The sequence below is a fragment of the Eleginops maclovinus genome, chromosome 22 (assembly GCF_036324505.1).
Source record: "Eleginops maclovinus isolate JMC-PN-2008 ecotype Puerto Natales chromosome 22, JC_Emac_rtc_rv5, whole genome shotgun sequence".
NCBI classification, from domain to species: Eukaryota; Metazoa; Chordata; class Actinopteri; order Perciformes; family Eleginopidae; genus Eleginops; species Eleginops maclovinus.
The window spans coordinates 11,893,537-11,920,955 of record NC_086370.1 but is presented as its reverse complement, the minus strand read 5'-3'; the positions used below and the strand labels follow the sequence as shown (position 1 = coordinate 11,920,955).

At 39.7% G+C, this 27,419-nt stretch overlaps 1 protein-coding gene across 2 annotated transcripts; it reads right to left on the bottom strand.

Moving 5' to 3' along the window:
* Nucleotides 1-892: 892 nt before the first annotated feature.
* thbs2a (thrombospondin 2a) lies at nucleotides 893-16,887 on the bottom strand. Of its 2 annotated transcripts, XM_063874760.1 has the most exons (23): nucleotides 16,711-16,887; nucleotides 16,291-16,362; nucleotides 15,503-16,056; nucleotides 14,943-15,027; nucleotides 12,709-12,908; nucleotides 11,237-11,377; nucleotides 11,059-11,152; nucleotides 10,516-10,686; nucleotides 9,572-9,748; nucleotides 9,061-9,234; nucleotides 8,357-8,484; nucleotides 8,118-8,270; nucleotides 6,868-7,086; nucleotides 6,674-6,781; nucleotides 6,429-6,588; nucleotides 6,211-6,329; nucleotides 5,897-6,131; nucleotides 4,548-4,775; nucleotides 4,183-4,454; nucleotides 4,007-4,104; nucleotides 3,704-3,843; nucleotides 2,785-2,815; nucleotides 893-2,440 (listed from the first exon to the last, which is right to left on the bottom strand). In XM_063874760.1, exons 2-23 carry the CDS (start codon nucleotides 16,355-16,357, stop codon nucleotides 2,437-2,439), a joined length of 3,558 nt encoding a protein of 1,185 aa, XP_063730830.1. In that variant the 5' UTR covers nucleotides 16,358-16,362; nucleotides 16,711-16,887; the 3' UTR covers nucleotides 893-2,436. The 2 variants fall into 2 exon arrangements, with proteins under 2 accessions (XP_063730830.1, XP_063730831.1); XM_063874761.1 differs by lacking the exon at nucleotides 2,785-2,815.
* Nucleotides 16,888-27,419: the final 10,532 nt, after the last annotated feature.

The window sequence follows — 27,419 nt, the reverse complement described above, 5'->3', positions numbered from 1 at the left end:
TATCTGTGGACCTGTCCTATCATACTGGGTGAAACAGCTCTCCCAAGGCTGTTTGCATGTGCTTGGAAAGAGAAGAGTTACAGGCGAGGTAAAGGCTAAAATAATTAAATAAATATATTCCTTATCACCGAGCTCCATATCCACAGGTTACCTCCAAGACCACGCTCACATTGCACGCTTTCTTTCATCTTCCCCACGAGTGAAAGTGAAGATTCCTTGATGCTCTATTTTATCCTTTGAAAGTGCTTAACTGTTGTTGAATACTTACCTCAGCAGAAAAGGCTGCTTTAGCGTGTCACACATTGACATCCTCTGGCAGAGTTGTGTGAACCACCCTGGAACGTGCTCTGGGCTTCGGACCAGCCCCCACTGCCAGACTTATATAGCCCGTCTTTAGTGTGGGCCACATGGACAATTCCTAGAGGCTCAATCTAAATATCTCTCCCACAGAGCTACGAGAGCAAAGTTTGGACTCCCCGCTTTCCCTAATAGCGCATTTTTTTCCTGGCTTCTCTATCATTTACATAACCCATCCACTCCCTGGTTTCCGCACTGAGACACATTGGCCAGTACAAAAAGAACAGACAAATGATCTCTTTCAAACGTGAATTCCGAAAACCCTACAGTATCACAAAGACCTCTGCTGACAAAATGCTGTTGATACACTTACAGAATCCAACCCTTTCTATAGGACATACAGAGGGGTGGATTCGGTCTTCTTATGGATTTGTTGACAATAAAAAATCCAATTGAAAACTAGCCTTATCTTTTAAACTGTGTCCAGCTGGTATTTTATACTGTATGTGGGATGTTGGATAAGCAGTAATATTTTTTATTATGTGGGCAATCACAATAGAATAATTGTCAATCCTCATGTATATAATCAACAAAATGGTGTACAAGAGATTTATTTATGAAAACAGAACACTCTTACACTAAAGTTTGTAGAAAATGTATATCTAACAACACAAGTATACAAAAAAACATTAACATTTTGTGCATTGCAAACTCTCAACAAAATGAACAAGATGGAAACCAAACGTGGAAGAACACGGCTGTTAAACAGACTTACAAAAACACTGCTGTACACACTACACAGGCACACAGTCACACTTGTTTTTAGAAACCTTCATCTGGATTCCATTTCCAACACTGTAAAGCTTCAACACATTCATAAGTGAAACTTGTGACTAACATATAAATGAAGAAAGGCATTTGTATAGAATATTTTCACTGTGTTTCATTTTCATGACTCAGCTGTTGTGATATGTCTCTTAGTACTCAGGCAGTACTTAGGAATCAGGCAATTAATGTGCATTTAATTTAAATTGATTTTGAAACCTTGATCTGCTTTCTTTTTTTTTAGTATGACATATATTGTGTTTCAATATCACAAAGGAAAAGGGTGCTTGCTAGTAGCTTAAATTGCAGAAACTTATTTTAAGTTCCTATCGTCGTACTGCAAATTGTTCCACGTGTACAAAAGAAATATATCACTCTGAGGACAATGAAGCCCTTCCTGCACAGCCAAGAAAACAAACAGTAGCTTTCTGAAACACACACGTGTTAGCAGAATGAACTTCCTCTGGCAGCGAATATCACACACATAAACACATGCTGTGTTTATGTGTGTGATTACTGAAAAGCAGCTGATGTTTATCCTCTCCCAATCTTTATGCTACAGTTTATGTAATACATTTGAAAAACCAACAAGTGAAGGAAATGCATGACTATTGCAATGCTATTCGGTGTTATCTTGTGATTGTGATATTCAATTATGCGTTTTGTCAGTGTAAACAAATAAATAATTATTTACAAACTCTAGCAAAAAATGCAAAAAAACAAAACAAGCAGAGCATAAATAATTTACAAAAAGGAAATATAATACAGACCTAGTATAAACATCTTTGGTATTTACTAAAATGGCTTATTTAAATCATTTCTGTGAAAAGAAAAAACATTCAGGATGAAAAGGATGGATAAATAGGAATGTTATGCTTTGGTCACAGTTTATGTTTGTATAAACTGCATGATTAGCCATGAATGAGCCTCGTAACACCAAACAGACAAAAATGTATTAAAGATAGAAAACGGCCGAGTCACTTACAAGTTATTACAAACTGTAGGAAAGCATAAACAGCATGTAAGTGGCTGTACAATAAACCCTATTAAATGTAGACATAGGTACACAAGGTATAATTAGATTATCTGCTTTTTTTTAACCAAAAGAAAACATGTCCAATCCCATCGGTTCTTCTTTCCCAGCTCCAAAAATGTATAAGTCAACAGCCATGCTTTCCTTGGATCAAGGCAAAGCATGGAGAAGTATGGAAAGTCTCATTTACACTGCTACGGATTTGGCGATGACGTGATGTTTACTTTGAGGAATTCTTGTCTTTTGCCTCCTGATGTTTTTTTCTATCAGACTTGATTCAGTTATCTGTGGAAAAGTTGAGAAAATAGCTTCCATTACCATCACATTTATAATCAAAACGAGGACACTTTAGCAGGTTCACACAATCAAAGTGCCAGAGAGCAGCAACAACATGTGCACTGTGTGCGTCAAAAAAAAAAAGCGTGTCTTTTGTATCTGTTGCCGTGATTGTGAAAAGGGAGCAGGCTCATTTTCCAGTGTTTAGCACTCAACAGAAGATCCTTGGACCAACACGCAAGGTCTTTCACAATGCATCTGGGGCATTGTACAGAGGCAAGCTGACAAGCAGGAACATAGCGTGACCATTCAATTTCAGCCAACACACAACACATAACCCCTCTGATCATTACCTTGTGAACACTGTTGGAAACTCCGACTTATCTGAGGTTTGAAAAAGATGTTGAAGGTTTAAATACTTTACCCAGAATCATTCACAGATGGAAAGGGGTTTTCTCCCACAGTGTCTGATCTTTGAAGTGTATACATATTTGGAACATTTGTGTGTCCAGTTACAGACAAATGCATACAGTGTACACACATCACACACATAAATACCAAAACCAAACCCTTCAACATTTCGTACAATAAGCACTAACGTTTAGTCAACAAAATGTAAAGTATGGTTCAATACACTTACAGCACAAAACAATACATTTATTTCAGTCAAACCCAAAATAAGAGAGTATTTATAATTGAAGTCTTAGTAAAAATACGTCTGTATGTATGTTTGTGTTTGTTAGATGAATACCTAGCTCCTGCCTCCGTGCCAGAAATATTTAATATAGAATAGATTGTTTTTGTATAACTTAACCTTAATTAGGAATCAGTTCAAACACGATTTAATTGAGGTGTGAATCTTTCAATGCTTTTCATTTCAAACTATTTTGATCTAACAGTTGAAAGAAAGTCATTCATTCTTAGGTTTGGATTTAAATTCATACAATTGCAAATCATTTATGATAAGTTGTAGAGAGTGGTTTCTACGTATGGTAAACAATATTGCTTCTAATAGTCCGTTAAGGCTGATTTGTGCTAAATAATAAACTATGGTCAAATGTTTGGGACCCTTTTGGAATAAGTATCCTGTGCTACTCTCACCTGGCACATGAGGTTAAGCAAACAAGTTAAAGTGTCACTTCATGTTTTTTCTTATTTGCTGTTTTTGAAATGAAGCCCTATATATGCACGCACATATATACACATGTCATTATTTCTATAACAAAACAGAGTCAATTAGAACTTTAAAGTAATCAAAGCGTTCATACTAACCTCTGCAATCATACTTGAGGTCGGAGAAGAACACCAGTTCTTGTGAGAAGACAAACAAGCCTAACCTTCCTCCAGCAAACGTCTTGTCATAAACTGGTCCTGAGTCAGCCATGATCTGTTTACCTTCATAGACCACAACTCTGCAGAACACAGGTCAGACATTAACTTCTTAATGAGTGGAGATTACAATGATTACTAATATTCAACAAACTCCAGAAACTGTATTAGAGATATGAATAACAAATAAATCATTTGAACACAATAACATTAGGTGTTCCTGTAATGGTCAACTTTGTTTCTTACCTTATAAAACCAGTCTTTGGCCTGTGGATGAGATGCCACCTGTAGGCAGTGTAATCCTTCCAGCCAATATTTTTGGGGTCATGCCACAGAGTTTGCACCTATGTCAAATAGTTAACAACATTTAATACAGCTTGAGCCTTTAAAATAAACCAAAGACCATCAAGCCTGCAGCCCACCTGTCCAGCAGTGTTGCCCGTGTGCCACAAAGCATTCCTGAGGTTTTCTCCTGTGCCAGTGGTCGAGTTGACGACTTTGAGTGAAACGCCGGATATTCCGAAGGCCTTTGAGGGCTTATCCTCCCAGTAAGTCTGTGTGATCTGCTTCCACATCACAACATAAAAGCGCCCACTCGACTGGTAGCCGAACACAAAACCTGCATAGTCATCATCTCTGTCCGTGTTCACGTACATCGTTCCGCTGAAGTCCACAGCATTGAACTCATCAAAACCTGTGATGGTGTGACAGAAACGTGCCAAATATTACAGCTGTGAAGTCAAACAGAGATTCAAAGAGCAGCCCATTAAATTTGCACGCTGCTCACCGACTGCAATGCCCGGGTCGGAGTTGGCAGTCTGGACCAGCTCTTTGCCCTGATGTCTGACCACCCAGTTGGGATCAATTTGAGTGGTTCCCTTAGGATCCAAGTGGACCATCTGGAACTTTCTGAAGTCTGTGACACTGATGGCATTGTTCTCCGGACACACGTCAAGAATATCTGGAATACTGTCGTTGTCAAAGTCATCTTTGCAGGCATCCCCTCTTCCATCGCCTGCTCAAGAAAAACAGATCAAATGTATTAGTTTGACCCAATTTAATTTAGACATACACGATTTAAATGACCTTTTTTCCTATTTTTTCAGAGATGGGAAAATCTCTATGGCAGTCTATGTGAGTATCATAACAAAATTCCCACTTCTCAGAGAACTGAGAAGATCCTTCAAGTTAATATAAAAATGAATGGGGGGGAAAGCAATTCCTCCCAGGAAGCTGGCTTTAATACCTTGGCCAAGTCCAATAAGGAAAATCAGCCGTCTTTTCATGCTGAGACAGCTTCCACTGACACTTGGAATTACTTCCACTGTTATATGAGTCTATTAAAGGCCAGGACCAAACAGTGGAAAGGACACCAGTGGCTAATGAAGGCCACAGAGTGGAAGTAGCTAGCTGCTTTCTGTCATCAGCTTTGTTATTGCACATGGGCCAAAACGATCCTATCAAATAAACACTATCTGACGAGCTGTGAAAGCGTCAGTGTCCAGGGGCTTCCTCCTTCGCGGTCTGTTTTTGGTTACAGACAGCTGTACAAACTCCAGGTAACCCTTTTTAAATTGGGCACTGTGGAATAATCACTAGCGAAGCCTGAGGGAAATAAAAACTTCACAGCCTGGCGTGTGCCCTGCTGGGCGGCTCACTGAAGTCATGCAGAATGACATCAATTGTGCCAAGCCGACCGTTGACTTTTTCCACAGCCACCATATTTCACACCTGCTGCAGTAGAGCTAATTGCTGACTGTGAAAACATCTGTGGGACTGCATACTGAGTTAAAGGGGATGGAGTCACAGAGTAATGAGTACAAAGTCTGAGTGCAGCTGAAGCTTCAACTTCTACTAGGGAGACCTTGAGTTGAGATTATTTTGTCAATCAACTGTTAGTCCCTATATGTCCAAATGTATCTTCATGTCAGTTTTAATAAAATAATGTTTGCAAGAAATCAACAAATAAGTTAATGAAGTTCCCTAGTTGGAAAATAGCATGCAGCAAAATAACACTGCTGTAGGTAACTTGAGTGATATTTATCAATGGTAAATATTTTGTTGTGAGTTGCTTCATACTGAGATATTGGCAGTGGAGATGTCTACCTTTTAACGCTTTAAATGTTAAATCCTCACCATCAGAGTCCAGCTGGTCTTCGTTGGGTGTCAGTCTGCAGTTGTCCTTTTCGTCAGGTATACCATCATCATCATCATCATAGTCACAAGCATCTCCTTTGCCATCCTTGTCATGGTCCACCTGGTTGGCGTTGGCTACGTAGGGACAGTTGTCCAGGTTGTTTTGATGGCCGTCTTCATCGATGTCCTGGTTATTGTCACACTGATCTCCAACCAAGTCATTGTCCACGTCAGTCTGTCGGATTAAAACAGACAGAGGTTAACACTTCCTACAACTACTGTAATGTAAAATGACATGCAGTGTGGTATGTCACCTGGTCGGGGTTGTGTAATAATGGACAGTTGTCACACTGGTCACCAACTCCATCCATGTCAGTGTCCTTCTGGTCAGTGTTGTACACATAGGGGCAGTTGTCACCCTCATTCAGAATTTCTGAGGAAAAAGGGCAATTTTATTGAGAATTTAAGGTATAAATATAATAATAAGCTGCCTGCTGGAGTGGTTTTATCTATTAAGGTTTGGCCATTATACCATCTCCATCAATGTCTATGGCGCAGGCATCCCCTTCTCCGTTGTGGTCGGTGTCTATTTGAGCAGGGTTGTGCTCATAAGGACAATTGTCGCAGCGGTCGCCAACTTCATCCTTGTCAAAGTCAAACTGCCGAGGGTTGTAAAGTAAGGGGCAGTTGTCCTGTGGGGGAAATAACAGTAGTTGTTAGGGAATACTTAGATTATCATGAATGTAATTACAGAAGATTTGCTAAAAACTCTTGTACCCTTTCGTCGAGAATCCCATCATTGTCGTCATCCTTGTCACAAGCATCTCCTTGACCGTCTTTGTCAAAGTCTTCTTGTCCAGAGTTGGGAAGGCTAGGGCAGTTATCCTAAAGTAATAGGACACAAATACCATAGTTTATAATAACTGCAGCAACGACTACACCAAATAAGGTAATAGAGTACAATAACATACCTTCTTGCAGTGATAGGTGGCGTTGGCACCACACACAAGGTTCTGATTGGGCCAGCCATCCAAGTCTGAGTCTTCTCCACAAAGGAAACCGTCACCAGCGTAACCAGTCCTGCACTCACACTTGTACATAGGGTCACTGAAGTGGCTGATGTAGATGCATTCAGCATATTTGTGACAGTTGTGAGTTTTATCCTTGCATGGGTTCTCTGGCTCACACACCTGAGGAGAAAAAAGGGCCGGTTACCGATTACTTAACTTACGGCTACTTCCTGAAGGTTTCCTTTTCGAAGCTACTCCAAAGAGAGGGCTAATCTGAATCAAAAGGAGAGAATTTTGCCAGATTGCGTGGGTTTTCTGGGCCATGAGTCCATGAAATCCCACTTAATGCATCATGTCCCACTATGACCCACTGTTGCTCCTTTATTGCAGCACAAGGTATTCACAGCTGCCACTCATTACCAGAGTAGGAGCATGAACGCAGTCTGGATGCCACTCATAGAGCAGAGAGTGACAGCAGGACAGGCCTTTGATCAAAACAGTGAAATGAAAGCCCTTTAATACAAGCGATGAGACAATTCCTGTTTCCCCAAATCAATTAATGAAATTGGGGCATCATATCAAAGACAAGCAACTGCAAAGGCCATAGAGGGACAAAATGGTCCAAGAGGGATTTTGACGAATGGGTCAGTCAGAGTAGCACGGGAGTTTCTGAATTCAGTGATCACAAAGGAGAAGAAAAGTGTGACAGTAGTGGTCAATCTAACTTGTTTTGAAGATCTAGTGAGGGAAGCCACAGTTAAGAATAGTTTCACATTGTTTTGCTTTAATAGAAGCAATGATCTGTTCAACATCTACAGTAGAAAATACAGTTTCAATCTGCCTCTGATCTCACAATGAAAGTAACAGAAATATGTAACATATGTTTGTTCTTAAGTTTCCCAACTGTCCTCCATCTCCTTCTGCCCGCTGATACTGGGTCAAGGTGAGGTGGCCTCCCTTCCAACAAAGTGTAAACACTTGCATAGAAAAAAAACTAGGCTTGTAAATGCAGAGTTCTTCTTCCATCATTCATAAATCTGGATCTGACATACAAAAATTCCACCAGCTGCTTTTTAAAACCTAGCCTGGAGCTAAAGGCCCACATTTTTCTTTTCCCAATTGTTTGTTCTCACTTCAAATATTACCCCTGTTTGAATAGCATCCAAATGATAGTTTGTTATTGGCCCTGCATGTGAATTACTATCACTCACCTGTTTGTTCTTCTTTGCAGCCTCCACACCCATGCCGAAAGGCTGGGTGCCCTTGTAACGCTTTGGACAGGGCAGGCAGTGGAAACCTGGGTCGGTGTTTACACAGCGCTGCCTTCCACTGCCTTTGTAACAAACATCAGGGACCATGTCACACTGTAAGAGGGAATGAAAAGAATCAGTGAAATTCAGTCTTAAATACATGTCTGGTTCATGCACATGAGAAAAACAGGAGTTTTTACTTCATTGATGTCTTCACAGTGGGTACCATTTCCACGGAAACCAGCAGGGCATGGGCCACACTCCCAAGATCCATCTGGAGAACTGTTGCAATCCACTCCCCCAAAACAAGGGTTAGACAGACAGCCATCTGCAAAGGATTTAGATGGGCACAAACAAGGGAAATTGATTTAAACATTGCTGGACATATTTGAATAGTATGTCTCCAAATGATACAACTTTATAATGTACTTTAAAATGTGTTTTTAACTCAAATTGACACGTATAATATAATATTTATACTTATATATATATATATATATATAAGTATATATATTTATTTAGCAACTTCTCTTTCAAAAACATGGCTGCTTTAGCTATTCTGCAAGAAATACTTGAGAAAGCTGCTTTTTCTTTTTTAGCCTGCTATTTGTCAGAAATATAATCTAAAAGTAACAAGACAAGTTCACCAGACAGTCTACAGACATGCTAGCTATGCTACAGGTCCAGTGGTGCTTTAAGCTTAAAGCTAAAGAGTGCATAACAACAGTGAGATGCTAATATGGTTGTGTTCAGCATACTGATCTGAGTTAGCATGCAAACATGCTTAGTAGGACAATTATCAAACATGGTAGTGTTAAGCAGGTATAGTAAGTCAGTGCAATATAATTATGCCACCCCTAGAGCAAGAACATGGCATGGTTAATTAAGAGTGACCAATGCTCACCAACAGGACACAGTTTTTTGTTACAGCTGTCACTGTCATCAGCCTCCCCAATACATTTCTTGCCGCCATACTGAGGTTGAGGACTGTTGCACACACGCGCCCGACTTTTAATCCCCCCTCCACATGTTGAAGAACAGGTTGCCCATGGAGACCAAGGACCCCAACCACCGTCAACTAAAAAGATAAGGAAATACATGTTAAGGAGTTCATTTCTTTGCCTTCAAGTATTTGATTCTACACGTATTTGTTATACAAATATCAACATTTAAAGTCTCAAATTGAAAAAAAAAGAACCCAGAGAGTCTGAAGCCTGGAACTTAATACTACAAGAGAAAACATACAGAGCTGATTTGAGTCAACATTTCCTGAAGGACAGACAGGAGGCCAGTCCACAACACATGGGGCACATTGCCTTGGGGGAGCCAAAAGGGTCAAGAAAGCCTGGTTCTTTCACACGGATGCTGCTGTAATGGAGAAGCTGCTTTTGAAAACAACAGGCTGAGACACTCACTGGGACAGGGCTCTGCCGTGCAGCGCTGAGTCTCTCTCCCATTTCCCTCACAGTCTGTACCCCCCAGTTGTGGCACGGGAGCGTTGCAGTGTCGTATCCTGGTGATCTGTCCTTCTCCACAGGTCACTGAGCAAGACGACCATGGGGACCACAAACTCCATCCTCCGTCCTGACGAACTGGGTATCAAACATATCATGCAGAGATCAACGAAACACATGTCACATATTATCCTCTAGATTTCCACTCAGTGAAATAGCTACAGACGTGTATAATTTGCAGAAAGCCAAGAAAATGGCCACCACATTTTCTTTAAGTAAACAATGTGTGATGCTGGCGACGATGGCTCACTTTCAAAGATGTTCTATGATGCTTGCGCCAGTATTTATGTCATTGTGAGTAAACTAACTTCCAGTGGGTAGTTTCAGTCACTCACACAGATGCAGTGTAATGTAAGCTGCAAGCAATAACACATGCTTATCCTACAATTTATGAAACACAAAAGTCTTATGTTTCGGCTTCCGCCTTCATATAGTACTGTCCATTTAATTATGCAATTAATTAATATTAATTATTTTTGCAAGCAGTGGTGAGTCACAGCACTGTGGAACACCCTCTCAGTGATTTATTTGGAATGTAATTTGAGGGGCTACACCCAGTAACCAGATCATGAGATCCAGCTCTTCACTGGATCCTTTTTTAACAGACCGAAAAAGAAACAGAGGTGATCAATTGTTTTTGCATTTTTAGGGATCCTATCATCATGTGGAACTGGTTTTCACAGTTTCCAGCATGTTTCTCCCTCCCAAATCACATACTGTTACTTGTAATTAGGCAAAGGTAGCATACTTTGATCAAGATAACACTACAGCACTTTTGGTTGCTAATGAATTTCATGTATTTAAATGAGAACTGAGTGGCAGAACAGTTTCAACAACATCCTTACCACGGCTGTCGCATCTGCTCAGGCTACACTTGCGGGTCTGAATAGAAGCTCCGCTGCAAGGGTTGCTGGTTGCATCACATGACCGACCCCTCTGTTGAGTTCCTGTCCCGCAGGTGACTGTGCACTCTGTCCACTCTGACCAGGGGGACCAGCCATCCTCACTGTCTACAGCTGGAACAAACAAAAGCACAAAGTCAACTTTCTTTTGCACAACAAACACTCCCCCTCTCCTCAGTGTTTAAACAGAATTATAAAATGACCATCAAAGGATCATGACTGCATTGTTTTTTTATTATTTATGACAGCCTGTTTATCACATGACATCATTTGAAAATCCCACAGCAGCCACACCGAGTGACTAATATTTTGTCCCATAAATATGTGGGTCGCTCATATAAACCAACTGACTGCAACACTTTTGTGGTAAAACGTTATATGTGTGGAATATTGTTTTCACGCGATATTGACCCAGAAAACTCTATGTGCTAATAATTGTGTTTATCTGCTGGGAACTTTGGCAATTGGGAGGATCTGAATACTTACGCAAACACACTGGGCAGCACTCTCCGTCCATAAATGACGGGCTGGCACAGGCCACTGCGGGGCATGTAATTTGGTGGCACACGATCTTGGACTCCTGTTGTGAATTATTGAATACATACATCAGGATCATTGACATCCACAGTAAATATGTCCATATTTACACATGACTTGGCACTACCTGGCAGGTACATTTGGTGCAGCTGTCTACAACCCAGTCCTCCTTATCTTCGAACAGGCGGCCATCCTGCCAGCACATGTTTTTCTCTTTTTTTTCATGCATCTTCCCAAGGGCCTCCTTCATGACTGTGTTCTCCTCTGTCTTAACATACAAAGACAGACATATTTGCAGTCAGAGAGGAGATCAGTCATAAACGATTAGGGCACACATGATAGAGGTATGCTGCATTCCATAAAGAGCTATACACCTGCTGACAAGCTGATTCTGTCATGAGAGCACGTGTGTGGTTCTCTTCACCAGGTGGAGAGAGTAATCGTGCATAATGCCCCAGTAGAAAGACTGTTACTCACTTAACACAATACTTGTGTTGAAAACCAGTTAAAGCATGAACATAACTATGGAATTGATAATAACTAAGTGACAATGTAGCAACCAGTAGCTTTTTTAATTAAACTATTCTTCCAACATACAGTATAATCCTCTCCGGTTCATAATCAGAATTGAGGTCGACAACCTCATATTATTATGAGACATCCTTCTTTTAGATTGGCTGAATAGGGAAACAAAGCTCAAAGATCAGAAAGAAAAATGTTTTAATAACACAATGAGGTAATCTACACAAATAAGGTACTACATTTTATTAACCTGAAAATGTTTATTTCTAAATTTGATTTTCATTACTTAAAATTGCAAACTACATGTCTCTATTTCTCTAAAGTTTCAAGGAAAACTGCCCCTTAAAATGTGCTGCGTAGTTGAGCACATTGTAACCTCTAACCCAGTTGGAGACCAGGGGATCCCTGGCTGGAGTCCTGAACACTTGGGAGCTGTCAGTCAATAAACTTCTGCCAAAGGTGTGTATGAGCATCCTCCCGTTGGAAAAAGGAGGCAGCAGCGTGCAGCATTAGAATCTAAGACACCACTCGATCTGGAAGAGCCTCAGGGACCCTTCTCATCCCAGCCGCATTTTTTTTCTCCAAAGGTTCATGCTTAGACTCTCTTATTGCTGGGAGGCTCCCAGAGGAAACACATGGGCTGTTTAAACACAGCCAGACATTAGACTGGACCCCATCGCTGCCAGGGGAACACTTCCTATATCCACATGTAACATGTCATAAAATCTGTCTGACTCACGCTGCCACAGATAGCAGGAGTCACACGGGTTCAGCCACCACAGGCGACTCTATAAACAGTCCTGCAGCTACTTAGTGTTTGCTTCCAAACCAATGTAGGAAACCTAGTACCCTAATTCAAACAACTTACGTTACTTTCTGGCTATCACAGTGAGGATTGTATAGTTTTTTTTCCTAAAATGTCAATTATTCAGTGAAATTTTCCTCCCTTACACAAAAACAGGTTTGGGTGATTTTCCCATTCATCACTGAAATTGGGATGTTAACCACAGTGAATCAGGCAGTAGCTTTTTCTAACACAAACACAATGATTTACACTATGTCACTTTTATTACTTACCACTTTTTGCAAGCCATCAATAAGGTTGCTGACGACAACACGCAGGCCGTTGAGCTCCTGGAACATGGTACTAAGTTCCTCGCAGGAGCGCTCGCACATATCTATACCCACATCGTCTGTCTTCTGACCAATAATGTTTGTGGTGATGGAAGGACTCACATCTACAATTTCTGCGCTCTCGCTCACAATATTGGCATCATCTGGAGGGGGCAAAATAGAGACATCGAGACTATGAAGAGACAAATGAAGGACAAACATTGGTGATGGGAAACACACTTGAGGGATATGATGATTGAAACACAAGGACTTTGTTTAGGGAACAGAGTGATTTCAGTTTTTTGTTGTATCCGGCTAAAAGATCAGAACAATGCGGTAATTACAATGTTCTCCAAAACAGATGCTCACTCAGCGTGTGTTTGATTTGACAAATGTATCTGTTTGAGACAGTGACGGTAAATCTGTCCACCAGAGATGACAGCAAAAAATAGTGGTATTCGAGTAGTGAGGAGAAACCACATCGTTATAAATCCTCTGGATCTTTCATAGAAGTGGACACTTCCTATATGAACTTAACAGACCAAGTGACCACACAGATGGGTTTACAAGCAGCCTGTGAAGCTCATGGTCTTTTTCTTACAGCTGATCCGTAGCACAGGCACTAGACATACCCTCGTCTTCAAAGTGTGTGAAAATCCCTTGAGATGAAGCAGACAATCTGCAAATCTGACAGCCAAAAATACAAATCATAGAGAAGACAGGGAATCTTTTGCAGGTTGGATATGCACTAAACCATGTGAAATTATGAGTATCTGTCTTTTACACTCACTTAATTTATTTTGCTAATTTGTATCTCAAACCACTTAACGTCAGCGGGGAGCTTTGTGGCTTTGAGGCTGTGTGATGCTGAAAACAAACACACAAGACACATATCAAAGCTCCATGGAATACCTGTCACTCAGCCAAAGCACAGCACATATCTGCAACTGGTTTGGATCTTACAATGTAAATTGGTGAAGATTAATAGCAGACCAGGGGACTCTAAATCAAGTAGTCGTCCAAATTGCTCAATGATGTCCCACTGTAGCCAGTGCTATGTTTTCTTTCCCTTTCAGTCTGCTAAATTCATTCAAATCTCAGGAGGGCTTCACGCTGAGTGTGCGTGTGAACGTGCGCAAGCTCGTCTGTGAAAGCATTTACACATTCTTCTCTCCCTGATAGACATTCTCTTTTTTTCTTCAAAGTAGATTGAGGAAAGAATTTCAAAAAGAGCAGAGAGCTGTGTAGTTTTAATACTGCTCATTAATGTCCAACATGACAGTTTTTATGAGTGTGGGTTGTTTGAGTTTATGAGTGACTTTTGGCATTAGAATTGCTGCCAGGGCAGAACCTTGACTGGTAAATAGCCAGCATGCAGAAAAGTTCCAGGCCTTGGTGACTTTTGTTAAACAAATAAACTCTTGCAGTCAGAATTCAACACTGCTTGTGGCATCAAAAATGGAACGGCTTTGTCACGCACAAACACGCACACTACATATTGATTTGCTTTGTCACACCAAACTAAAGACACTGTTTCCACCGAGGTACTATTCCTCATGCAAGCAAAGCTTCAGCTGAGAAAAGTTACCTAATCAGCCAATTCATGACTTCATTGTGTGTGTGTTTGTGTGTGTTTGCAGCTGGAAATGGAAGCACCCTGCTCTGCAGTATAGCATTCACTTTCTCTTTTCTTTCCCAGGCATTATCCCAAGTCCAATGCTAATGGAAATAAATGTAAGCATCTGTATCTCCTTTTGTTCACCACACACACTGATCGACCTCAAGCCACTGCATCGACACTGCTGTTTCCGTAAACACAAAGTAATAATGGGGGATCCTGCCACATAGCAAAGCTTTCTTGATCCACTTAAGAAAGAAAAAGACAAAAAAAAGCTAAATTTGAACAAAGAGAGTCACTGAGTTTGCTAAACTGTTTTGTCTGGCAAGTTGCTTTCGTTTATTCTTAACAAAACACAGATACCATGCTCTTGAGGATCGCATGTGAAAGAGTTTCCCGATCACATCTGCAAGGTATCGGGCTTCAAACAGTTAGGAAATATAATTATTTTGACTCATCATTTGGCTTATGAAAACCACACAAATATAAATAGCTCTCACTGCATGAGTTTGGCAGGAACTTTTGTGTGACAGTGGTTTAAACTAATTAAAGAAAACAACACACAAAAGTCCCCTCTCACCTGGTTTGAGGACCTCGCAGTCTCTGCTCAGCAGGATGTCTTCCACTGTGGTATCAAAGATAAAACGCACATTCTGCAGGAGGCCCTGTTTGGAAAGAAAATATGTGTCTCTATTGCATATTTTGACATATTTTAGGAATTAAATATATGTCCCTTTTAAAAAAAAACACTTACTACTGCCCAAGCATGCAATGGGAAAAGAGAAACACTTTCCCTCTTGACCTTGTCACACTCAATTTTACAGACAGGGGCAATTTAGAGTCTAAATTTGGAGTCTTTTTCACACAAGAAGACCAGGGTAACATTGAGCCAGTCTGCCAAACTTTATAGAGGGAATATGCTTGTCTCTTCTTCTGGAAACTGTTGTTTTAAATGAGCTTTTATTACAGGCTTTGTTAAGACCACAGTTTCTTGTAATTTATGAAAGGTAACACAATAGTGTAAGGCCATTAAACTGGCGCAGTACAGCCAGAAAAGTCACAAAAGGACTGAAGTAGAAAGACTTGAGTTTCCAGATGCTAGGAAATCCTTGTCTAGCAGACCATAAGCCAAAGTCTTACCCTGAAGTGGTTCTCCCGGGTGGATCCCTTGGCAACATACATGCGGCTTCCCTCAGCCTGCAGGTGCTCGTAGAAAGGCTCATCCAGGATGAAGCTGTCTACCAGGCTGCAGCCAACAAACAGGTTTGCATTTTCCCCATGAACATGAAGTGTGATATTCTTCCATTGTGAGTCAGAAAGGTCCACATCCTCAAATGAAACCACGTTCTGGGAGCCATCCACCCAGTACACCAGGTCCAGAGTGTTGGCGCGTCCGTTGGACACAATCTCAAACTGCCGCCTGCCATCAGTGGTCTCCAAACCAATCAGGGTGCCCCGTGAGGCACGGTCCTGGCGGATGCTGGCCACAAACACAAAGCCCTCATTGTTTTGAATCTGACGTAGTATTTGTTTTAGTATGGGGGGGCTCACTGGGGGCAGGTGGTCGAAGCGGATAAAGCGGAAAGCTGGGGCATCTGAGTCTTGGCCCCGAAACTGTTTGGCCCCCAGAGTCTTGCGAGAAATTTGGGTGATTTCAAACAAGTCGAATGAGGTCTCATCGTCCTGCTCACCATCTACAAGTTAGACCAATAGAAATGCATAGGGGACTGTTTATGTAAAAATAATACATATTCATAAAATAATGTCTTGAAAACAAGAGAAAATGGCATATGGTCTACACATTGAAAAATATTTAAAGGATCTTAAAAACTTCACTGGAATGGATGGTTGTGCTTCTAGCATTGGCTTAGGTCAATATCATTATTATAAGTCAGCATTGAAATCACAGTTGAAAGTTTTCCACTTACCTTGAGGTAAAGCGTGGAGGAAATTAAATGATAGGAGCAGCAAGAAGAGACTCCTCCTGAGTATCATCTCTCCTTTAAAAAACAAAACAGAAATATTTGTTATTCTTAATAGTTTTCATGTATTTTGTGGCGACACATTGGGTCCATCTGAAGCCTCTCATTTAATACTTTCAAAAAAACAAAGCGAAACAGATACAACAGAAGTAGAAAAAAATCCCGGATATCTAACTGCAATTTACCGTTTACAGCATCTCACGCAAACTCTGAAGCCTGCGGAGGAACACTTTAATTCTCCTTCAAGTGTTTTCTCCCAACAGGTAGCCCAATGAATTATTTAGCGATGTTCAATTGCCCCTAAACTGTAAACCATCAGTCCACATAATGAAGTTCAACGACAAAAGTGTCGTCAATTTAACTTACCTGACGAAGGCAGTCTTGATGTGTTCGTCGATATCCGACAAAAGTCAAATGAAAAAGATTATATTGGGAAAGAAGCCGAGGGCAAAATGGATAAGAAGTGGTAACTCCTGTAAACCTCGTGCGTAAAAAGGGTAAGTCCACGTTGGTTCACTACATCCACAGTCTGCAGGACTAAAGGCACAACAGTGACTGAAGCACCCACCTCCCTCCTCTTATATAGAGGCATGCAGAGAGCCTGTCAATCAAACTGCTTTGGGTATGAACCGTTTGCAGCCGGTTGTTAAGAGACCGAGTTACATAATTATCTTCCGATGGCGTAATTTTCTTATCCGCATTCGATAAAGGGGGCTAGTATGAGTGGTTAGCGACCCATCCTTTCTCTCAGCTTGATGCCCACCATCCCCTCCCTATATCAAACCCACCTTCCCTCTATGTCGAGAGCTAATCCACTTTCATTGGGGAAGAGTGTTTTGGGCTGTTCGATACGAAAGAGACTAAATGTTATTTATGGTGATGAAAAAAACAAACAAGAAATAAAACAACAACAATGTTTTCAGTATGCAGCTGTGGGTGTACTTAAAAAAACAATTATTACCAACAATAATGATGCAACAGAGGTTTATATTACTATTATTATATTATTATTTTATTTACGCATTAAGTAAACGTTGTGAAGTTGTGGTTAAAAGCTTTTTGACTACAAATACGTTATAAATCCAAACTCACAAAACATCAATAACTCAAAGTTTTAATTAATTAATTAAATCTGCAATGTAATACTACAAAAAAAGAATAAGAAAATGACGTTTAATACAATAGAAACTTTGGGTGCTTCCAGTGCTTGTAGACTAGCAGGTTTTTGCCAAATTTTCCTCTGTGGTGTCAGGGAAAGAAAAGCTGATACAACATCTCATTCCTGGAGCCCTGTGGAGGGATCATAGCTCTGGATGTGGGTAGGCCTTTGTGTACCAATAGGATAGTCTAAGGGCTGGTTTGCGTCAATTGGAAACCTGCATTCCATTTAAAGGAAAAAACAGGCTGGAGAACAGACAGTTTCTTACCAAATTGGACAATTTCATCTCAACAACATGAATTCACAACCTGACACAAATTAGAAACAGTACTGAACATTTAGTCAGACATACAAAAATATGACAATGCACGCTGATTATAAAAGCCTTCTGCAGTGGCCAGAGAAGACCAGATTTAAACTGTCAGGGGTGGAAAAAGTTGAAATGCTCCACAGACTTGCGCTGATTCAAAGTGGTAGTGTGCGGCTGTCAGTTGTAGTTTATCAAGACTTGATTTCATCTGTTTGAATATTTTCCCTTTTAACTCATTAATTCTCAATTTATAATGTCAGTTATGGAAGAAAAAGTCTCCATTGGCTGTTTAAATATAAAGTTAGTAACAGACATACTTTAAATACAATGACCATTATTCACATAACGTCATTATCGTCATTATGCCACTGATAAGATACTGGTCAGACTTGTTTGCACCAAACTTTTCCAGAAAGATAGTTGAAAAAACAATACCGTAATGTCTTGCTGAAAAAGACAAAATTCACACATTTTAGTTTTACATTGCTTTTAATATATTTTTGAAAAGTTCTTGATCATGTGGATGCTTACCTAGTGGGCAGCAGAGATCCACAAAAACCATGGACAATGCCAGTGATCAGGAGGAGTCATGAAATGCCGGTGATGGATGTCAGTTAAGGTTGATAAACAATGATAGTTTCCAACTATCTTCTCCAAGCTGTGACTTCACCAAGGAGGTTTATGTGTTTTTAACAAGGAATGGGTATGAGTGTGACTCAGGAGCACAGTCCAAAAAGGAAATCTGGCACCTGAAATGTTTAAAGTATGAGAACTGGCGAGAGTGACACATCTTACATTGAGAGTCTCGCCTCCTCTGTAAAATACAATAGTCATGGGAATGACCAAAATTAAGAAGTTGCATAGAAATGGCCTTTTAAGTTAAGATTTATTTCAAATTGTTCACTTAATCATGCCAAACATTGAGTAATTCCAATGAAACAAATTTGGCCGGATTGTCTGGCATTGTAAAATATCATTGTAAAATCTCCCAAATGGAAGGACCGCTCTCTGTGCATGACAATTGCATCACAATGTAAAAGTATGCATTGTAATATCTGAGGCAGCATTTTCCTTAGATGTTACTGCCCTTATTATCCATTTACTAGGCTATTCACTAAGTGTGGTTTATAAACCACTAGTAAGTTTGTTTGTGGTTAGGCAATGGCATCAAATGAATCTTTGTTGCTCCAAAGCCAATGAGACAGTTCCCCTCCCCATTTAGTTATAGCCTTCTGTGATGGTTGATTTATCATTGGAAAGCCTTCATTTGTTTTTTGTTTTTTCAAAAGGTTTCATACACTAGTTTGCAGTTTTGTCAAATCTTATTAATTAAATCAAACTGTACTCATAGCACCTTATGTGCATTATGTTACTTTAGCTGTGTTTAGCCAAGCTGTGTTTAGTGCTAATAAGCTAATGTTAGCATGCCAATACACTACTAAGAAGGTTAATATGGTAATCATTATATCTGTTAAACACCTGTCATTGTGAGCATGTTAGCATGCTTACATTTGTAATTGGGTATAAGCAACACTGTGCTGTAAGTAGGGCCATAAAGAGCTGCTAGCACAGCATGGCTAACTAAAAGACAAATTGAAGTTTCAGACGTTTTCTTCAACAGTTCGCACAATAGCAATTTTCACTGTCAAAATATTATAGTGTTTCCTTCGCCAAATCTCTCAGTCAATGACTTCATTTATTTGTGTCTCCTCTCTCAATTTAAACACTTGTGTGCCTTCTGGAAACGTTAGCCAAAATGTATCTTTCTACCATGGATTTTCTTTTGACGTGATGACATAGTGTTTGTTTATAGCTGATGTATGGAGCCACATCAGCAGAACCATCAATCTGAGGCTCTTGGCTGCAGAAAGATATGGAAACACAGACAATTGGTTTTCAGAAATAGATCTTCACAATAAAATTGTGTGTGAACCAATGACAAAATAACAAAATGCTCCATTTATGGCTCATGACTTTTTTTGAGCACTTCAGACTAAGTGTTCTTGCATTGGGCTATGCCTTAACTGATACCATAATGATACAATATACCTCAGCTTCCTAGAATCCCCCAGGAAGCTCTTCCTCAAAACACTGTCTAAACGTCCTGATCTTGCTCCAAACACAGGACGTCTAGCGCATTTCCTCTCCTGCTGAGAAGGATTGTTGCAGATCATAATTCATAGCATTTGAGGCACTTGACAGGCTTCATTTAAAAAAAACCAGAGCCCCCTAAATATAGGCTTTGAGCCAACTGAGAAGTACATAGTGGTGCAAGGACACTGAAATATCATTCAAGCTGGTCTGTACAAACCATTTATCCTAAAAATCGATATTCTGCAGAATGACTGGTTTGACTTTCTGGTTCCAGTGAAGTTTTAACTGTGTATGGACACACCAATGCTGTCCACTATGTCCACCAATGCTGTCTTACACTTTAAACAAACTGGGACAAACATGAGGAGGCAACTTTAATTGTCATCAGTGATATGAAGCACTTGCACTAGCAAAGTGTGCAATATAACAGCATAGGAACTATATTGTATATTAAGTGAGTATGTGTTTTGACTGTAGAATCCAGAATATAGAAGAAGTTACAAAAACAAGAGTAATTGCTTCCAGGAAACCACCTGTTGCTTTCAAGTCATCTAGTTCTAGATTTCATATAAAAATGGCTTACATACCTTGGCTAACACCAGGCATTACATCAAAGTGAGATAACCAGTGTTTGACTTGTTCTCCTCTCAAAGGTTTACATGTGACCTTAGTGAGTGGAATTTGTTGATACATGATTTGTATATTCAACACAGCGGAATATTTTCCTAGGTGTTATTAAACTGGGGATCATAACAGTGAGAACAACATTAACTGCCTGCTGGGTGATCATGTTTCAGGAGGGTCAGACGCAGACAGTTTTATGCAACGTTACTCGTCACTAGTTATGTTTTCAGGGCTGCATTCAATCCAGTGGGCTGAGACTTATCCCTATGTGTATTTAAGCGATAAGCAAACAACATGCCTAATAATTACACGTGAACATTGGGGATCTGAAAACCAAATACATACGTAACATGGAAGAAAGTACACGTAAAAGTGCTTCCTTCAACTTACTTTGACTTGTACTTATTTCAAATTGATATATAGGTAGAAATTAAAAAGGGACAATCACCATTTCATGTCCGTTGTCACAATTGCATTTTCATATCAGAGATTCTACCATTTGGTCATTTCTTCCAGATTCCTTTTTTTCCTCCCTGTGCTGATGAGATGTTTGGAGTTATGGCAGAGCAGTAAGATATATTGAGCAAATTTATAAGAGCTTAAGAACTAGGAGTATTCTGACCTCGTTTTACAGCAAGCTTGTGCAAGTATGACTAAGAAATCTAGAGGGAACTACAAACAATGCTGGACCTACAGAAAGATTTATGTTTGTATGGACAGTGAAAGAAAGCACCATGAATAGTGTTGTGTGAGAGGGAGAACAAAGTGAGAGTGAGATCTCTTCAGTGTAGCGGAGAGCAGGAGGAGGAGGAGGAGCTTTGGCCTTGGGTCCCTGGGCACAGAAGGTGCTGCAGCGGAGCTGAAGCTCCACCGCATACAAACTCTTAACTAAACAAGTTTATGTTCAAGAAAATAACTATGTCAATGTACCGCATCCATTACAGATCAAATATCCCTGCACCAGTGGTGGAAAATAGAAAGGTAAATGTTGTACATCCCTTAAGAGGTACTCATTATACTTTACTCCACGACACTTTGTTTTTTAAGTTTCATATTATTTTGCTTTAATATTTAAAAAATAACGCATGTTTAGACATACTCATATGACATTTAATAACAGGGATAAAACATCACCATGACCAGCTACTACGTCTAAATGCTGCTAACACTTGTATCAGTAACACAAATCCAATAATATGATACCGTTTATACTAATAAAACACAGGGATCCATTTGCCTGTTTAATGAGTATCTACTTTTAACAAAAGTACTAGTTATGTACCCTAGCATTGAGTATAAATTCTTTTGAAGCTTTATTTATTTATTTATTGTTGTCATTAGTTAATGCTGATGATACTTGTTAGTTAGCTACAGATGCTTGCTCTCAAGTTCGACAGACTTTGTCAGAGCATTGCTGCGCTTGAAACCAAATCCACCAGGTGTAATTTGATATTGAGGTAAAACGAATATAAGGAAATAAACCACTTTACCACTCTTGGTGAAAGCTTAGTCCAGCAGTGGCTCAGTCAGTAGGGGCTTGGACTGGGAATCGTAGGGTCGCCGGTTCAAGTCCCCGAACAGACTTGGAAAGTGGACTGCTACTTGGAGAGGTCCCAGTTCACCTCCTAGGCCCTGCTGTGGTGCCCTTGAGCAAGGCACCGGACACCTCCAATCCCCCCTCCCCATTGCTCCCCGGGCGCTGCACGATAGCTGCCCACTGCTCCTAGTACTAGGATGGGTTAAATGCAGAGGACTAATTTCACTGTGTGTGCTCTGCTGTGTGCATGCATGTGACTAATAAAGAGGGTTTCATCCTCCGATTCTATCTATCTAACCAAAAGGAAAAACCAGTGACCTGAGATTTGTTATGCCAAAAGCTAACCTGCACTAACATCCAGGCAGAGAGCCTCATTGACCTCTTCCTTTAGTATGACATTGCCATCATACCTGAGGATGAGTTGTTGTTAAAGATGTACAAAAGCATGAGCATTAAGAACTGTAATTAAGCTGCTTTCCAAAGAATCTGATACAAAAGAAATAATCCCACATGTTCACACACACCCAACTGAAAACCATCATACTGTATTAACATGTAGAGGCCAATAACATTGTGAAGCAACAATCACAAGTCCTAAAGCAAGAGTTTATATTTTAAGACTCCTTGAAAACAACTTTATCAGCCGTCTATCTCAAGGGCAGTTGAAAGATGAAGTACTGTCAGCTCCAAACACCTGGCTTTAAATTGGATTAGCCCTCCATTCAGACAATCTAAACCGCAGGCATCTTATTAAGGCTGGTCTCGTTTGTCTTACCAAGTCGGGGAAAACATATTCACCTCTAATCTATATTACTTTCTGCCTCACCCATGTTCTTTCACCGAAAAGGACAAGAGAAAAAATGATTCAAAACAATGAAAAAACATAACACAAGATACCAGAAACATTGAAACCGAGCAATCTTAAAACCATCAACCCGCTATCTCACCACCACTATGCAGATGACACACATATTTTTATATTGGTATCATGAGCTGACCATAAATCCCATAAAAGCACTCTTGGAAAATTCATTGATTAAATATGTTTTCAATAAATTACATCTGAAAAAGCCCTGGTGGATACCTTTTGGACTCTTTGGAGATACATTTCAATGGACACAGATTAGTTCAATATCCGCATAACAGCATCTTAAAAATATATCAATAATTAGTAAACGTTCAGCAGCAACCCGTTTTCACTTCTAACACAGCAACAGGGTTGAGAGGGTACCTACGTTTCATAGTTTCCAGCACAGGGGCACTGACGAAGCTGGTGCTTTTGATGAATTGGTTGTGAAAATCTGTTGTCAGTAGCTAATGTAATGCTGTCTTTAAAGGTCTCTCAAAAAAGTCGCCCAGACAGCTGCAGCTGTTTCAGAATAATGCTGAATCCTTCCTAAGACCGATCAAGTCCATTATGACTGGTTTCAATATTTTGGGAGTCACACAATACACATATCTTGGCCTCTTGCTCGATGGGAAAATCACATTTAAATATCACATATGTTAGTAAACTGTGACAGAAGCTTGGCTTTTTTTGTGCAGAAACAAACACAGTTTCCCCTGAGGTGTAGAATGAGAATTGCTGAAGCAGATCTCCTCTCTGCATTATGCAGAAACCATATATCAACATGCCTCCACTCTGAGGCCAATAGATTACATTTAATATTCTGGCTTTAGGTTTATGAATGTATTTTTAACTTGTTTTACCTCTATACATAAAGTCGGTTGACCTTCTACATGTAAGATACATTATAACCATGGGTACTTATTAATCTACAAGCCATATAGTCTCTACTGAAAAAAATCAGTACATCAGGCACTGGTCATCAGCACCTGGGTTGTACATATTGTGGGATGAGAAGAGAATGCATGGCACATTTGACACAAGAGCACATTTATTTAAAACACACTGAGGATAGGTGCAGTTAGCAGTAATGATATGTTGAAGAATACCAAATGTTCCAGAGGAGAATTTCCTGCTTATTATTAACTGCAGGTGTTGTAGCTGGCACCCTGCATCTGTACACTAAGTTTTAAGCACTCGCGGATAATGGGTGTGATGGAGCCATGGTGTATAAATAACTTTTTTCTACCTCCCTGCAATGAAGCAGTGAAGCAAACCATTTTTTGGGATATTTTCCGTGCTGCTAGTTGAAGGTCATTCGAGGGTATGAAAATGTAATGTAGCAACCTGAATTTATCACTCAAATGTAAGCTTATCAGGCGGGTGAGAGCCATGGATGGTTAGCAACCAAACAACCTGAAAACTAGGTACAAGTAAAGTAAAGAGTAACAACAGATGATATATTTGGGCTTTTATGCTGCCAACCTTGATGTTTTTCATCACTCTTTTACATTTTTCCAAAATGTTTTGCTAAAAATGTTTATTACAGAAGTAAAATGAATAAGCCAAACACAAAAACATGTATAGCAATAACATCATTCACTTAAGTGAGGCTCGGCCACATGTGCTGTTAATTCTCCAGGATGGTAAAACATGATTAGAGAGGAAAACATAAAATTGCCTCTTTGAGGAAACAAATTCAGTCATAAAAACAAAGGAATCTGCTAATGGCAGAGGCTGATGTCGAAACGTTATCTTTGTGTCAGTGCAGGGATAAAGCTAAGGGTGAGGGGGAGCGTTAATGAACCTGAGAAATGTGCAGATACTTGATGGTTTATACTTAGATGACAAAATATCATCTCATCTTACAACTTTGGCTTAATGGAGCTGACGAACTGTCTGTCTTATGAAGACTCTGGAGAAGGACTGTGCACTTAGCAAAGTGGTTCTATGACTTACATAAAAACTTGGAATAACCTGCTATGCTGCAAAATATCTCATTATGTATTATTTGTTTAAATATGGCTTGGATGGGTTTTGCTCTAGAAAAATAGAATCAGGAATTATTGAAAAACTGATTGATATGTTTTTTCCTCTCTTAAAGATCAACATTGTTGTTGAAAGACTTTCTATTCGGGTGGATTTCAAAAACTCTACAGGGTTTCTGGCCCACACTCCTGCTCTTTTGGCACCTTGTGTTACGCGTTCCCGGTTTCCCCATTTTCCCCTGCTCACTCTATGAGGGTCTTATTTTGATTTATCTAAGTGTTAAGCACTCAATGTTTATGCCTTGTACCCTGGATGACACCAACTGCTGCTAATCTGTATTTCCGTTGTTGTCTGCACACAGAGGCCCAGAACAGTCAAGTAAGACTTTGAAATCCTGTCTAACTCTTAATTTGTGGCGCCATCCGGCTTTGTCACCAGTATTTACAACAACACTTTACCATACATGATCAACCATTACTGTTACCTTGTATACTATAGGCAGAACAAAATATCGTAAGATTAAGTGAACACTGGGACATGTGCTGTATCATTTAAGCCAGAAATATGACTCTGTAATTCGTGGACCACTTAAGGAAAAACACAAGTCGACTAGTATATGAACAGGAACATGAACACGTGTAGGGTAAAAAGGAAATTGTGTCACATGCAGAATGAAACATTTTATTAATGTATAGCAACGAAACATCAAATAATTTAAGAATAACTATCTGCTGTTTTTGCACAGCTAATTGTGCTACAGTGATAGTGTATCTTTTTTCTTTTGATTTATTTTCAAAATCGAAGTTTTATTCTGCCCAACAAACCCTATCAGAGTATTATGTATAGTATTACTAAGAAAATGAATAAATGTATTACTTTTCCTCCTCTCAAATGTTGCTTCTTTTTGCAACATTTTCATTTTTGTTTTTGTCAAAATGCCCTAATTGGAAAAAAAATAAGAATATTATCATCTGAAATAGTACACAATTTAGTGATCAATAAGGAACACAAATTACCTGGCAGGATTAACGACATTATATCTAATTTGCCTCTTTAGTGTATACTTATGCGTGCCAACCTTACGGAACATGTCAAAGAGAAAGCAAAAAACAATCCCACACTAGTCATAACAACTGCTGAGATGTTGTGAGGTGTCCCAGATGTTGCCTCTGTTGACTTCCACAATAAAACACTCCAGCAGCAATTGTTGCAAATGTTGGTTGCTGAAGCTCTACGTCCTTCCATTATAGCGCTGATGTCATATAGTCTGGTCCCTGCATTAGTTCACACCAGGTGTTTAGCACAGCATGTGAAAGCTCTCATCAAGTAAGGCGCCTATAAGCTAAACTGTAATGTTCTACCAGTCATTGAAAAAATAGCAATAAAACATTCTCTTGTCAAAGATCATCACTTTGATATCCATCAATCTGTCTACTTTGTTCTTTTAAATAATTCACATGTTCATTATGTGGTATTTAGAAAAGCTTTGCGTAACACTTGCATGAGTCACAGCTTTCTGACTGCAGTTTTTCGACATGTGCACAAATATTCCTCTCCCTTGACTATGAGTTGCACCGAGTTCATGAAAACAAAAAAGCAGAGATCATCAGGATCTCATCTTTGGGGGATCATTAAAATGCACATGCCTTGTGATGTATATCTTGGGTTTCTTTATACAGTATAAATTAGTCATTAGGGAAAGTGAAGCATTCAGAGCTCTGAGCTACAGGTCAGAGAGTCAGTGAACCACAAAAAATAACACTCTACAGGCAATGTGAGAGACATACGCAGACTATATCTTAGTTTTTGGATGATTGTGTGATGCAAAATGAGTTCTGCTCTGTATGTTCCCCACACTACCACTCTGCTCTGTTTGGGATTTTCAAAATGTCCTAGTTCTCTGGACGCACGCTCAGTTCTTCTCCCTGTCAGATTAAATGACAAATTGTGAGAGATCAAACTTTGGACCGGATTGCATTATTACGTACGGGTGTGGCTTTCCTTTAAAATCCTATTATTTGCAAGTATAAACACATCATTCTTAACTGGTGAGATCAATGCAGGGAGTGCACCAAATGTGACCTCACACAGACAAAAAATGTGCACAAACTCTGATATATCACATTTGTTTGCAAAAATATTATCACTGAATCTGAGTGTAGCCTAGCAGGTCAATTCATCCAAGAGAAGAAGATACTCACTCCATGATACACACACCCACACACACATTCCAGCACATTAAAATGGAGAAAGAACACGGCTACATAAATTCAATCCTTAGACAATTTATTATGTTTTGTTCCAGAAGAAAGTCTCTTCTGCTTGAAGGAACACTAAAGCTAACCATGACAGGTCAGAGTCACACTCGCCAGCAAATACCTGTCTTTGTGGCATAAAAGAACCTTTCAGAAACATACATGCATTATGTTGTGTATGACCAAAGATAGCTATCACCCCATAAATCCAATGCAGCTTCAGTCCTGTTTTCTTTAATGTATAACATCAGTTTTTGTGA